This window comes from Acyrthosiphon pisum, chromosome A1 (genome assembly GCF_005508785.2).
Source record: "Acyrthosiphon pisum isolate AL4f chromosome A1, pea_aphid_22Mar2018_4r6ur, whole genome shotgun sequence".
Taxonomy (NCBI): Eukaryota; Metazoa; Arthropoda; class Insecta; order Hemiptera; family Aphididae; genus Acyrthosiphon; species Acyrthosiphon pisum.
In genome coordinates, this window is record NC_042494.1 from 145,467,203 (window position 1) to 145,482,599 (window position 15,397).

The following is a 15,397-nucleotide window of genomic DNA, read 5'->3' on the forward strand; positions in this document are numbered from 1 at the left end:
TTTAGCATATAAATATGTTTCTATCCCCAGGATCTCAGTTAATATATAATTATATATAGGTAATAGCATTTATTTTATAATATACTATAAATACGTACTATGAATATATTATAAAATCAATGGTGATAGGTAAAACTGAGTAATAAATTCTTATAAAAAGATATTCAAAATATATGCATTTTGGTAATACATAGGTAATATGAATACTAGTATAATACTAGTACTAGCAGTATTATGAATTCTATTTAAAATCAATAGGTATATTAATTAATAATTAATAATTATTATTTGTTAATTATAACACTTTGAAAGCATTATGTATGATAATTTAGTGAATTAACTCTTACATTTTTCATATATTTTTTTGTAATAGGAAATTTTAAAATGATAATTTAGTTAATTATATTTAATAATATTAAAGTTGTATTTGATAAAAAGAAAGTATTTAAATACATGTATACAAATAATTTAGAACACAAAATTTTGAATTTTATTCCTTAAATCATAATATATTTTAAATTTTCTATAGTTTTGGTGTACTAAAGTGTTCGTTTTTCGGCCTCTTTACGACATGTAGCGCTCACGGTGGTGACGACTATCTGTAGTAAAATTTTCAATCAAGTTTTCAAACAAGTGACGACACCTTATCAATACACCTTGCTTTGAAGCCGGGTTCATACCGCAGTCACAGAATAATGGTGTGGACCCACAGATATGTATAATAACAAGATACCCGACTTCGATTATTTTGCATTTAAAGTTCAAATGTTGATAAAATTCATCAAAATCTCAAAAATGTTCAAATTATTTTTCCGTTAGAAATTTATAAAAGTTTTTCTTTCCATAGCTAACATTAGAATTTTTAATAGAACATTCCCCACACATTTTTCTACCATCAAACAAAAAAAAAAAAAACGTTTAGGAAAGTAACACTAATTTTTTATGAGCGTTTGAATTTATAATTTTTACGATGTTGGATTTTCACCGGCAAATTAACGAATTTCCATCTATTGATTTTTGATATTTTATGGTAATTAAAAAACGAATAACCGTACACTCAAAATTTTAACCAAATGCTAATATTACCATTTTCAATGGTAACATTTTCAAACTATTTTGACTTTTTTTAAACTACCTACTAGTAGTACTTATTAGTCATGAGAAATTATTTAAATTTTTAAAAATGTTGTAAATTATTTTTCAGTCAGAAATTTATTAAAAGTTTTGCTTTTCATAGCTAACATGAAAATTTTAAATTTTAATAGAACATTCCACAGAAGTTATTCTACTTTTAAGAAACAAAAAAAAGGTTACTGGAACGAAACATTAATTTTTTGTGAGCATTTGAATTAAAAATTTTTTCCACATTGCAATTTTACCGGCAGGTAAATAAATTAACGAATTTTCATCTATCGATTACTAATATTTTGTTATAGGCAATTCAAAAAAAAATGGCCGAAAACACTAGAAAGTGTTCACCAAATGTTAAAATCACAATTTAACAACCACTTAACATAAAAAAAAAGTAATGAAAAGTTACGCTATTTATAGCCACCATGAGATAATTTCGATTTTTATTAACTATTAAATTTGATTATTTATACAAGTATGCTAGGATGACACAACGTCTTCCCTCAGAATTGTTTTTCGTATTGAATGGTTTATTGTTGAACTAAAATAAAACACATCCATTACAAAGACATAGGTACTCCTACTCGACAACTATTGTACAGCAGATGGGTACTCTCTACTCTCTAGTGTTCTTGTTCACCTGTTCACCAATTTTATTTCGATGGCATCACCAGATGGGGGTGTATACTGAACCATTTGCTCAATACTTATGTAGTATGTATACTAGTTACTATATGTCTATATATATATATATATACATTATACACTTATGTATGAATCTTATAAGCAACATGGGATTATTATATAAATAATATTATGTATACCACTTACCTAGTTAACGGAAATCTGAACGTGAATAATGATTAATCCATCGAGTGTCTGTGATCGACGGGGCGAAGAATTAAGAAAGAAAGGTAACTGTTTAACTTCCTCAATCTATTCCAGAGATTAGGTTTTTCTTGTAATATTAAATCGTCACTGAAGTGTATGGTGTGTATCTACTCCGAAATGGTTTGAAACGTTATATTTTATGTTACCTATGTTGTCTTTACTCTAAATTCTAATAGGTACCCTATATTTTGGTTTTACCAAAGTCACATTATAATGGTCATATGGACCATGAAAGTAGAACAAGTCTGTATTCTGTGCGTTTGTAACATGCTATTAGTTATTACTGCCTATTACATATACCTAATTATTTCAATTATTTAGAAATCTCGTATTACGTGCGAGTACACATTTTTCATAAATGAATATGTATGAACACGAAAACGCAAATCAACACTAAGATTTATATTAATCGCTCATTTATAATAATTGCATGTAGACAATTATGTAGGTACAAGAATATTATTTTAGTTTGAGAAACGCAAGCTACAGAATAATTTTTTTTAGGTACCAAACTGCTATAGGTACACGTTATTTAACAAGCACATCTGCATAATATGTATTACGTATTACGCGGAGTACTTTAATTTGTGACGTGTTGGTATAGTCATATAAATACTTGGTAGGTACTCCTCTCATTACCTATAAATACATCTAGCGACCTATATAAATTATAGACCAACAAATTAGATACCTAATATATACAATTAAAAATGGTGCAATCTATAATATTCTAAAATAAGTATATATAATGGGCATAATTAGGTATAACTTTTGCTACTGATAACTATATAACGTTACATTTAAATACCTAAATGATTTTAAGAAATTGTTACATGCTTAAATTTTCATTGTGTAAATCATAATTCGTGAATTCCAGGTGGGACCTACTTATTTCAGGTCCCCCATATTTATATAGGATAGCCAGGGGCGGTGCCCCAACAATCGGGAACGCAAGGTGTGCATTGCATTCCCTGGCAAGGTTTTATGTTTAAATGGGGGGGGGGGGGGCAATCAACAAAAGGAAAAATTAAATAAGTTATTATTCGAAAAAAAAAAGATGGAAAATGTACCTTATATAATAGTTTGATATTATTTGAAAAACATTTTTTGTTATTGAAAATGATCTTTCATCCCTTTATTGTGAAATATTTTTACTATTTTGAAAAAATGGTAAAAGTTGGGGGCCATAAGGCATAAATTTTGTTTTGCATTAGAGGTCTACCAAAGGTTAGTTGTGGCACTAACTTTTTTCATTATATTTGAGTACAAGTACAGGCAACACAGGCCCCATAACTTTTTCACATCAGGGCCCCACAAAAACTAGTTGCGGCACTGGACAGGGGTCGGCAACCTTTTGAGATGATAGAGCCAAAAGTTACAAGGTTAGTGGTTACAATTTAAAAAATTTCGCAGTTTTTAAAGAGCCTCTAAAAATATTTGTTTCAATATTATAGTATTTGCTAATATTATATTTGATTTTTGATTTAAAATAAACGTCTATAAAGTATAAACACAAAATAATATTTATTCCAATAAAAAATTATTGATATATAAATTTTCTATTTCAAATAGTAATCTAAAATAATACTTTAGTAATTAGTAGACTGTAGACATAAACAAATTAGAAACATTATTAAACCAGTTTAATATAGTTTAGTTTTGAGTATTGCCTGTAGACCCAATCAAAAAGTGAATAATAATAAGTTGTCAAAAGCATATTGAGTAAACAGAGATGAGCTGTGAGTGAGAATTGTATAATATTTAAAACATAATACTATCTAAACAGTTTAGGTCATAACTATAAGCATGGAGTAGTCAGGATAGTCACTTAACTACTCTGCAAACTTCCTTCCCTCAATATTCATTATTATCATGATAATCAATAATCATATTAAGTTTGAAATTAGACAAATTTGACTATAAATTAGTTTTTATAACTTAGTGGTGAATAAGGATATTTATGTGTGGTTGTGTCAGAAGCATGTCCAGGATAAAAATTTAGAACAGGTCAAGTCATAAGGACAATTTGAACAATATACTCAATTTTTTAATGGAATTTTTAATATATTTGTTTAAAATGTACAATCAATCATAATATTATTGAATAATTAATATTGATGTTATACATTTTTTAATTTTTATCATATAAATGGTTGTTTTGTTTGTTAATACAAAAAAGGAATAAGCAATTTCTTGTTTTTAATTTAAAAATGCATATTTTGGATATATTTAAGGGTTCAAAATCAGGGTAGGCCCAAGCCCACTTACTGAACACGCCTCTGGTGTGTGTATGTATGTTAATGTGTTATTTATGACTACCCTGCCAGTAATGTCTGTGCACAGTTATGACTCATAACAATTTAGTTGTTAACAATATTAAATTCACACATTATTTTATTGAATAAAAGTTTAAAAAAATAGGTTTACATTTTAAATAAATGCATACAACTTAATTAAATCAATAACAAAAAAAAAATTAAAAATACAGAAGTCGCATATACTTGGGATACTTGTAAGACATAAAGTATTAATCAATTTAAAACAATTAATAATATTCTATACTCAGTTAATTTTGTCTAACAGATAATCAGTTACTTTAGCATTAACTGTGATCATGTTTAATGAATTCGGCATATTGTTCTTCATTCATTAAATTCGGTATTTCTTCCAGAGATGATAGTTCTAATTTGAATAGCCATCCTACAAAATAAATGAATAAAATTACAAAATTATAAAATAGAATAGAAAATTAAATATACTATACCATTTTCATAACAAGATTGATTTATTAATGCTGGTTTTGTTTCCACCTGAGAATTTATTTCAATCACTTTGCCGGATGCTGGACTGTATAGTTCACTTGCAGCTTTTACACTCTCTAATGCGCCACATTCTTCTATAAAAAGTTTATTATAAGTACTTTATAGAGAGAAAATTACATCAAAAATATTAATATAATTGTTTTTAAGTAGTTACACACATTTGAATATGTAATAATAATTGAGAACTCAAATTTGATGGTTTATATTTCTTAGATGGAGTAGGGTAACATCATCCCAAAACACAAAATTGATTTATATGGTTGCGTAGATTAATAATTTTAGCAGTCCCTTAGATAAGAAGTTTTAAAAAAAATATTTTATCTATCATAGATTTTTTATGACAATTTTTACATCAATCTTACTCACACCTATATTATATATATAGAAAATGTTTGAATAAAGGTGTTTTCAATTTTTTTAAAACAAAAGCTGTATTTGATTAAATAGTGAACAGGGCACTTCTAAGTTGTAAGTCTCGCTTCATTGCAGACTGCAGTATAGTGATTAATATAACATGTATTATCTATATACCTTTTATTTTTATTTCTGTTCCAACAGCAGGCAGCTCAGCATAAACCACATCACCTAAAGCATCCTAAAATAGCATAAAAATGATAAGTAAACTATCAATAAAACACATTATGTATAGTAAATGTATCCATATATTAGATTTCTATATTATATAAAATAAATTACATGATCCAATTTTTGGTATTATGAATTATTAAGTCCTAACACCAAAAACTAAAAATAAACAACATTATAATAATGTGAATGATAAGTGATAACTATCTCAATAATATGTAATAATTATAATAAAATAAAAATATGCAACATAATCTAGTCATCGCCATATTTTATAACACTATATAACAATCAAGAATTAGTAATATACTAGTACAGTAGAAGCCGCTTATTAGAAACACTTTGGGACCAAAGTGAAATGTGTCAATTAACCTGATTGTTTCTAATAAGCGATTTAAATGTCCTAATATACGGGCGATCCATCCTGGTACATTTTGTTTCAATAACGTGATTGTATTAATAATCTGTGTTTCTAATAAGCGGCGTCTACTGTATTACATGATATCATTATATTAAATTAGCATTTTTCTACTATAAATTTATCCAATAAAAATATAAAAATTATATTAAAGTACAATGCCTCACTTAAAATAATACAATGTTTAAATACAAATGAAATCACCAATCAGTATATTATATAGATAACCTATTAAATATTACGAATTATATTTATAGATAATAAACATTCACATTCATAATTCGTTAGTAATAAAAGTTATGAATTCATAAACATATTCTTATTGGGCTGTGAATGAATTCTAACTAAACAACAAATATTGAAAAAATGGCAGGTCTATTACATAGACATAATAACTATTAATGTTGAGTAATAACGTAAAGTATTTATATTTTCAAGTAACTTAAGGTAACTTTATTATTTTTTTTTTTTTTTTAAGTAATTCAATAATAACTATTTTAATTATTTTATAAGTAACTTTGTTAAAAAAAACAAGTTTAATTTTTATCAGATCTGTAAAAAAAAAAATCTATTTTAATTAAATTGTTTAAATTCAAAGTTGATGCGTAATGAGCGTTTGAGCTGAAATTTAGCATTTTTATAATATTCTCTTTGTTTAGGATATTTAAAAATATTTAATGGCTAACCAATAGTAGAACTAATGTTTCTAAAAATGAATATGTTGGCTTTTCAAAGAGCTTCTGTAGAATGCATTTTTAATATAATTAGGGATATTTGGATCAAAAAACAATCGGGAATAAGTGAAAATAATTTTGAAAGTTTGTTATAAATAGAATAAAGTTAAATGTGAACTTGTATAAATTAGATGTTTTAAATGTTGGCATTTTATGTTATTTGGTTTTAGTATTATAAAAATATTGAGAGTAACATCATCGTAACTATCCTCTATCCAGAAAGAGAAACCGTCACGATCCAAAAAAAATATTATCTAACCAGCACTACACCAGGCACTTGAGACCAATATTCTACTATAGCAGGGTGTTGTATGGGGATGAGCAGAATTAGTGTTCTCTCATTTGACAGAGTAAAGTTACTGTTGAGTTAAAAAACAATATAGCGCTATTATTTTTGTATTTTGGTGACGAATAAGTAATCTAGTAACTTTTTAATTTTGAAACTAATAAGTAACTTTGTAAGTTTATAAAAGTATTTTACCCAAAACTGGTAACTACTTATTATGTCCATAGAAATTGCCTATAATTTTAATGTAATCTTTAGAATTTTTGTACTTGTTTTACATTATAATTCACCCCGTAATTCACTCCGTATTCATTATGACGTATATCTACTAATTAATTTAATCATAATACTAATAAACATAGCAATTTTCATAGATAAATTAAAATGGAAAATATATTTTAATTGATGAAATTATTCTAGTTGTTGATAACCTCTGTAGATTATGTTTTGAACTTTTACACTTATATAATTTACATTTTTGTTATACTACACAATGGATTACTATACAATGCAAAATATTAAAATAAAACTAACGTTTTTGACAATTGAACAGAATCATTTTGAATTACACAAAAAAAAGACAAACCAATTGTTCTATTCATTAAAAAAAAAAAATCATTACGTAGGTGAATCATTTTTTCTATTTAAAAAAATATTTTCAGCCTAACAATGTTTTCTCATTTTCAAGAAGTTAGTAGAACATTAACTAATTACATTACTATACAATGTACCTATTTGAAGGTTTCAGAAAGGGTTTTAGGAAAATTTCTTAAATATATTTTATAAAATATGTAATCTTTTAAATAGTTACTTGAGCATAATCTGAAATTCCTATGGTACCAATATTATCTTTCACATCAATCCATTCATGTTTGTCAGTATAATAACGATCTAAAAATTAAAGTTTTAGGTAAAAAATCACTCTTAAAAACCAAAATGTACAGAGGAGTATAAATTACAAACATATTATTACCTTTAACAGCAGAAATGGAAAAACGCAAGACATTCGACGATAACCTTTGAGCGTGATTTACATTTCCCCAGATGCGATTAGTTACTTTAATAATTCTAATCATTTTTGTAGAAAATATTATTCAAGTTTAAACAGGACCGCTCAATTTTGTTGAAAGAAATCAAATATAATATGAACGATGGATTATGAATGTATGATTAGTTGTAATTTGTAAACACCAAAGTCTAAAGTACTAAACCCATAAAGACATAAACAGAACGACGAGTGCTCGTGATGTACTACAACTGTTGTCTTTAATAGCAGTATACCACAGAACAAATGTCAGAGCATACTTCTTTTTAAAAGTCTAAAAACCCGGTATCCTTATCACAGTTTAATCTCAATTATCAAGTTATTACCATTGACCTCGTACTACTTCCTCGTAGTTTTTTCTAACATGAACAGTTCTACATAGGCACAACCACAGAACTATAGTACAACATACTGTAGTGTCTTCTGTAGTTCTGTAGTATCACAGAACAATAGTAGTACCATCGGATTGATTATAAATACAACAATATAAGTATTATATTTGTGGCAAGGTGTATTGATACACCACCTTGATCGGGCTTGATCTGTGGCTATAAATTCCACGAACTATGATTATAATCATAGTTCGTGATAAATTCTATAGCCCCGGCGTGCAGCTGTTTCCGTGTTTATTGGAGGTTCAGCTGAATGTCATTATACTGTTACCGTGGTATGAACTTACAAAGTCCTCTGTAGACTTTGGTGATAACCTGATAAGTGATAACTGATAATTACATAAACATTAAGCAGTTAATACCTATGTAGTATGTACGATGTACCTACTAAGTTGAACTTTTCTATTTCCACTTATTAGTTAATTATTATGTCAATACTCAATACTCAACGGTGATCTGTTATGTACTTATGTAACGTTTTTACTTAAAGTTCAGTTTTAAATTATTCTACTAATGCATACATTTTTTATAACTATCTATATAATTTGAGAAATATGTGTAATCTGAAAATGTCTGCCAAATGCAATTGACTTTAAAATATACTAAACAATATTTAGTTTTGAACTTAGTAGTATAATAGTATAATAAACAATACATTTATATACAACTTTTTACAAGAGAAATATAGTACAAAAATGATGATCTCTAATATATTAACTACAACTCTTTCCGTGGGTTTTATTGGTAAGTGTTACTTACTGATATTATTATAAGAAAAGTGTGAAACATGTTACAAGTTTGAAGTTAATCTAGACTCTTATATTTGTAATTTCAAACCTAATTTATAACCTTGTAGTCTTAAAATTTTAGAAATTATATTAATTTCTAACATACTACCTAGGTATTGTTTTGAAATATATATCTTTATGAACCATTAGGTAGGTAGATATTGATTATTTTATCAAAAGAAAGCGTTCTAATAACAATAGTCATGCGTTATTATTTATCTTTCAATTTTTCCTATAAAATCATAATAGGAAAGATATAATATTTATTTATATATTTAAAACATACTGATAGTTAATAATATTTATTCACATACGCATACATAGTACTTATGGACTATGGTGATCCAATTTATTTAAGTGGTTAAAACCAACAAAGAAATTTTAATTAAAATGACTAGCATCCAACTAAAGTTCCTTTGAAATTGATAAGATTCAAGTCTAAACTGACTTAAATATATTAGAAGGATGTCAAATATTTCTAAATATTTCCTCTACAATTTTTACCATAATTTAAACTTAGTATTTCTTTTAATTTATTAATTAATAAATCATCATAATTCACCTTATGTATGGAGGAAACATTTTAGCTTTTATTAATCTACTTATTTAACATTTCCGAATATACACAACAATTAAACAGAAAAAACTGTTAAAGTTCTTCATAAAACAATTACTTCATTGACATTTAAATGTTTAATATTACCTAGTAAAACTAATTGTGGCATTTCAAAAAAACTTGTAAGGATTTGACTATGTGTCAGTATTGTTATGAATACAATATATTGTTATACTTGTATAGTTTAAATTGCTTAATATTTATAATTATTATAATGTTTTAGTATCTGTTATTCTACTAAAAGACGTACGTTCATCAAGAGTATTGGAACTTAGTGATAAGTAATAAATAATTAAAAATTATTATTACATACTATATTGTGTACTATTTAATATTAAATAATTCATATATTTTTTAGGTTCATTGAAATGAAACACGATGGACATTGGTTTATAATGGTAATCATGAATAATTTACAATTAAATTATAAAATTTCTATTAACACATTGACGGACATTTACCATTTTTTAAATTTCCAAAACTGGCCAATATAACACACTTTTCTATTACTGCTAGAGCAGTAATGAAATTGTTACTGTTCTAGCAGTAGTGTGTATGTATATCAAAACTGCTACGTAATACTATAGCTACGAATAATATTATTCTGTGATTACTCAACACATTATTATATATTACGTACTGTCGTACTGCATATCAGCTTACCGGTGTTGATAAAATAAACGACAAATAAATGAATAGACCAAACATCTTAAAATAGAACATTTATTATTAACTGATATAATTTCCTTTGAAATATGTCAGTGCCCCAATATCTAAAGCAACGCAATGTGGCAGTTTAATGTCATCTATAATTTGATAGCATTGAAAATATTACTGCTACAGCTGTAATGCCATAATATACAATTCCTCAATTTACTCCATAACATTTTGATAATACTGCTATAGCAGTACTGTCCGTTAATGTCTATATTGTTTGTTATTTAACTAGTAATACTATATAATAAGTTAAAACTTACAACTATTATAATTGTTATCAAATGTTTGTTTTAAGTTTTATGCTCCGTGGTGTGGCCATTGTAAGAGGTTAGAACCTATCTGGCGTCATGTTGCTCAAGCATTACACCACTCTGATATAAGAGTTGGCAAAATAGATTGTACAAGATATAAAAGAGTAGTTTCAGAGTTTGGATTGTCTGGGTATCCTACAATAATGTTGTATGTTATCAATTTATCTGTAATCGTCACTTTGTAGTTCAGTATTTGTGATATTAATAATTATATTTTGTATTTCCCTATAGCTTCAGAGATAGAGAAGGTGAATTTAAATTTAATAGTGAGCGATCTACAGAAGAAATGGTTCATTTTGCAAAGCGATTGGCTCGTCCTCCCGTTCAAGAGGTTACTGATAGTAAAGACATTGAAATGCTCAAACAAACAAATAAAAACTTCTTTATGTTTATTGGAAAAAGTGTTGGCCATACTTGGGTACTTGATAATTTTATAATTCGATTAAAATATAAAATGCTTAAATATTGTATATTATTTTCCCAGGACCTCTTTTATGATTTGGCAAAACAATATCAAGCACATTCTTATTTTTATATTACACCTGAAATAACTGGAAAACAGGTATTTATTGAAATATAGGAAATATTGCATGATTAATGATATCCATCCTACTTTGTGTATATATTATATAAATACTTATTTATAGCATTTTGTTTTTGGAGAAACTCCTGCAGTTGTGGTGTATAAAGAAGAACAACACTACTCTTTCAATGGTAAATGAGTTATGATTAAACATTGAAAAGTTTTTATTATGTTATAATTAATATTAGCTGAGGAATGGGATATGGACTTCAATACAAGCTTGACACAATGGATAAACACAGAAAGATTTGATACTTTCGTAAAAGTAACTCGATCAAATATTCACCATATGTTGGAGACCAACAAGTACTTAGTCTTAGCATTAGTGGAAGAGAATAAAATTGAAAAGTTACCTCCGCAACATTCAGAGTAAGTATGAATAATGTTAAAAATATTGTTAACTGGCTACATTAAAATTAATTTTGATATCTATAAATAGAAGTCTTAATTTCTAGTATTGGTTCCCATTATTTTATTCAACATTATAATATAATGTTGCATAAAATAATATATAATATACAATGTGTTTCGGGGGTAAGTGACCGGCCTATGTTATATAAAAGTATACCCAAAATGATGAAGAAATACCCTTTAAAGAGTGGGTCTAACTTTTTTATTTTAAAAAAAAATTACGTCAAAATGTTGAATAGTTTAGAAAATACATATAAAAATGTGTTATAGGTTTGGTTTTGATAAAAAAAAAGTTAGCTGCCCATAACTTAAAAAATAAAAAAGTTAGACCCACTCTTTAAAGTGTATTTCTTCAAGATTTTGGGTATACTTTCATAGGATGTCGGCCGGTCATTTCCCTCCCGGAACACATTGTATAATATATTATATTATAATATTATCTGAGTTGGTTTCCACTGGGAAAAGTAATTGCCAAGATTTGATTTTATAATACAAATATTTGTTATACTGTTATGTTTTTGAGTAAGTATTTATATTAAACTTAAAATTAAAAAAAAAAAAAATCAAATATTTACTAAAAATTTATTAAAAATATATTGTACCATCAAAATTGAAAATATTAATTAGTCGTCTTTCTTAGGTTTCTTCAAATGGTAGAATCAGTTATTGTGAAGAATAGAGAACGTTTTCATAGGTAACATATTATATATATGCATTTAAGATGAAATTAGTTTTTTAAATCATATTACTTTTTAGGAACTTTCAATTTGGATGGATTGGTTCACCAGAATTCGCCAATTCTATTACTTCATCAGATGTAACCCTACCATCATTAATCATTTACAATTCATCTACTAGACATCATCATTTCCCAGAAGAAAAACCACATGAACTGACACCTGAATCAATTACTTTATTTCTAGAAGCTGTAAGAAATCAGTCAGTAAAGGTAATAATAACCAATGTTTTTGTAAATGCAATTTAATTATGATATACAGTATTGTAGTTATTTATTATTTAATGTCTAAATATGAATACAGTAAATTTAATATTCAAATAATTAATTAATTATATTTTTAAATAGGCATATGGAGGAAGTGGTGTATTTATACAGATGTACAGGATGTATTATGAGACAAAGAAGTCTTTAGTAAACATCTGGGTTAACAATCCTGCAGTTGCTAGTGTTTTATTTGGATTACCTATAGGGTTCCTACTATTAATATGCTATTCTACGTGTTGCACAGACATTATGGATGCTAGTGATGATGATGAAGATGGTATGTCTAAAAATTACTGACCTTTTAAAATTATTATAATAACTTGAATTGTATGTAATCATCGCTAGAACTTAAACCTGAAGACCGTTTTAAGTTAATAATTTTCTTTTTTTTTTATTTATAATTAATATTTGATTTTGTTTTATATAATAATATTTTTGTATTTTATTTCACCTTGTTTAATTAAGAGGATGCTACACCCGCGTATGTTATCTCTGTCTTACACACGCACGACAGCAAATTGTCGTTTACTATTCTCAATAGTGATTAGTGAGCTGTTTGTTTTGATGCTAGAGTGAATCGACTTATTATCAAACTTTTAGGTAAGAACATTATCTAGGTCTTAGCGTGGGCGATTTTTCAATAATTTCATTTTCGAGAAAAATAAGGGTATGTAAAATATTAAAAAATCATCCACGCTAAGACCCAGATAATGTTCTTACCTAAAAGTTTGATAATAGGTCATTTCACTCTAGTATCAAAATCAACAGCACACTACTGAGAATAGTGAATGACAATTTTGGTATGTCATGCTTGTGTAAGACGGAGACAACGCATATGGGTGTAGCATCCTCTTTAATGATATTATTTAGTCTTTCAAATAATACATATTTAGTATTTTTATTCCAATTAATGAAGTGCATCAATGTACTATATTATTTCATTTTTTTTTTTATTGTGACCAAGTGTTGTCTGTTGATCCATTGGCTAGTGCTCAGTTTGGATTAAATGCAGTTTTAATAATAATAATAAATATTTATTTAGATTTGTTTAAGGTTGCTTAACTTAACTCAAATTCACACTAAATATGTATCCATCTATCTTAACATTGTATATATTTTAGATTCATGTTGACTGTTTTGATGATACTTTAACCTTTATTAAATACTTTTACAAGTTTAATCAACATAATTTTTAATTTTTTAGATGTACATCACGAGAAGAAAGAATAAGCTACTCATTCAAATATTCAAACATATTGATTTATTGACTGATGTTGAATAAATAATTAAAAACAATAAATAAGACATCAAATAATTATTTATATACTTACAAATTATTCATGTTTATATATGTTTATATATAAACACATACAAAATTATTTAAATTTTAATTTATAAAAATACCTAAGATTACATTGAGTTCCAATATATAAATCCTACCAAATTATATTGTATAAATATTAATCCTATTGGCTATTTGACTGTTTAATCAATTGTGTATAATGATCTACTATATGTAATTTATTGATAAATTAGATGCTGAATTTAGTATTTTCCAGTTTGTAAAACTTTAAATGAATGTTGAATTTTATTTTAAATGAAGGGCTATAAATTGTTTGTTAATTTTAATCATAACTTTTACAAATTATTGTAACCACACACATGTTTTAATACTGCAGTTTATTTATCAATATAAATTTTAACCTTAAGTGTTGCTTTAAAACATAAATGCATAACTAGCGCATTATTATTGATTTTAAATGCTTAATTTATATTACAATTATTAATTTCTGAACTTTCCAAATTATTTTTTACTAAGTGAGGCTTATTGTTGATTGGTAGATTTTTTTAGTAAATCAAATCAAAAATCTGTTTGAATATAGTAAAAGTTGAAAAAAAATAAAAGACAGTCAGAAATTTAATTAAAATAATAATGGTTATTTTAAGTTATACAAATCATCCTAGATGTAAAACAGAAACATAAATAAGAACAACAATTATAATTTATATCTCGTCATTAATATCTCAATTAACTGAAATAATAAAAATAATTATTAGTTATATTTTTAACCGAATTACAAATGAAACATGTATATCTATCCGATGTCAACCATTCAATATTATTCAATAAGTTCTATAAACTCCATAAAAAATATTAACCACATACCTATTGCATTCATAATATATAATGAACTGAAATTCATATTTGATTAAAAATTGTATTTACCTATACTGAATAGTAACCTACAAAAATGTATAATCTAGTCAATTTTTTATTTATTTAATATTCTTTGTTTCTGCATGTAAACATTTATTTGTGTTGTAAGCTTATTAGTTTTAATTTATAACCTTTGATTATTGTAAAATAAATACTAGTATATTATTATAATTCAAAATAAACAATTTGAAATTGGTCGATGAAATCTTATCTTAATTATTATACTCAAGTTTTGGGAAATTAATAGATACATTTTTTGTTACAAACCAATACATAATTTAAACAACAACAATGCAACATAATATTTAACAAGGTAATAAATTAGAAGTGTATAACTAATTTAAAGTTATAGATTATAATTTATAAGTTATAACTAAAACTAATATTGAGATTATAAAATATCTTTAGTTTATACACAATAACACAAAAACCAAAATAGTATTATT

The 15,397-nt window shown here is 26.0% G+C and overlaps 2 protein-coding genes across 4 annotated transcripts; one reads left to right on the top strand and one right to left on the bottom strand.

Annotated features, from left to right (window-relative positions):
- The first annotated feature begins 1,975 nt into the window (after window positions 1–1,975).
- Window positions 1,976–15,122, top strand: LOC100158782 (protein disulfide-isomerase TMX3). Of its 2 annotated transcripts, none has more exons than XM_016807539.1 (12): window positions 1,976–2,045; window positions 9,932–9,989; window positions 10,067–10,106; window positions 10,721–10,884; window positions 10,968–11,154; window positions 11,221–11,298; window positions 11,384–11,450; window positions 11,508–11,688; window positions 12,371–12,424; window positions 12,487–12,679; window positions 12,815–13,010; window positions 13,938–15,122. In XM_016807539.1, exons 1-12 carry the CDS (start codon window positions 1,991–1,993, stop codon window positions 13,961–13,963), a joined length of 1,299 nt encoding a protein of 432 aa, XP_016663028.1. In that variant the 5' UTR covers window positions 1,976–1,990; the 3' UTR covers window positions 13,964–15,122. The 2 variants fall into 2 exon arrangements, with proteins under 2 accessions (XP_016663028.1, XP_008186860.1); XM_008188638.3 differs by lacking the exon at window positions 1,976–2,045 and adding an exon at window positions 8,657–9,048.
- Window positions 3,741–8,328, bottom strand: LOC100169052 (glycine cleavage system h protein-like). Of its 2 annotated transcripts, none has more exons than XM_016807538.2 (5): window positions 7,841–8,328; window positions 7,679–7,758; window positions 5,376–5,439; window positions 4,787–4,915; window positions 3,741–4,722 (listed from the first exon to the last, which is right to left on the bottom strand). In XM_016807538.2, exons 1-5 carry the CDS (start codon window positions 7,941–7,943, stop codon window positions 4,625–4,627), a joined length of 474 nt encoding a protein of 157 aa, XP_016663027.1. In that variant the 5' UTR covers window positions 7,944–8,328; the 3' UTR covers window positions 3,741–4,624.
- Window positions 15,123–15,397: the final 275 nt, after the last annotated feature.

Excerpts from the sequence above, each read along its gene's own strand:
- LOC100158782 (XM_016807539.1), top strand. The coding sequence starts at position 1,991 with ATGATTAATCCATCGAGTGTCTGTGATCGACGGGGCGAAGAATTAAGA. Across the intron at positions 2,046-9,931 it reads CGAAGAATTAAGAAAGAAAG|TATCTGTTATTCTACTAAAA; the intron begins GTAACTGTTTAA and ends ATAATGTTTTAG. Across the intron at positions 9,990-10,066 it reads GTATTGGAACTTAGTGATAA|GTTCATTGAAATGAAACACG; the intron begins GTAATAAATAAT and ends TATATTTTTTAG.
- LOC100169052 (XM_016807538.2), bottom strand. The coding sequence starts at position 7,943 with ATGATTAGAATTATTAAAGTAACTAATCGCATCTGGGGAAATGTAAAT. Across the intron at positions 7,759-7,840 it reads TTCCATTTCTGCTGTTAAAG|ATCGTTATTATACTGACAAA; the intron begins GTAATAATATGT and ends TTTAATTTTTAG. Across the intron at positions 4,916-5,375 it reads AACAGAAATAAAAATAAAAG|AATGTGGCGCATTAGAGAGT; the intron begins GTATATAGATAA and ends TTTTTATAGAAG.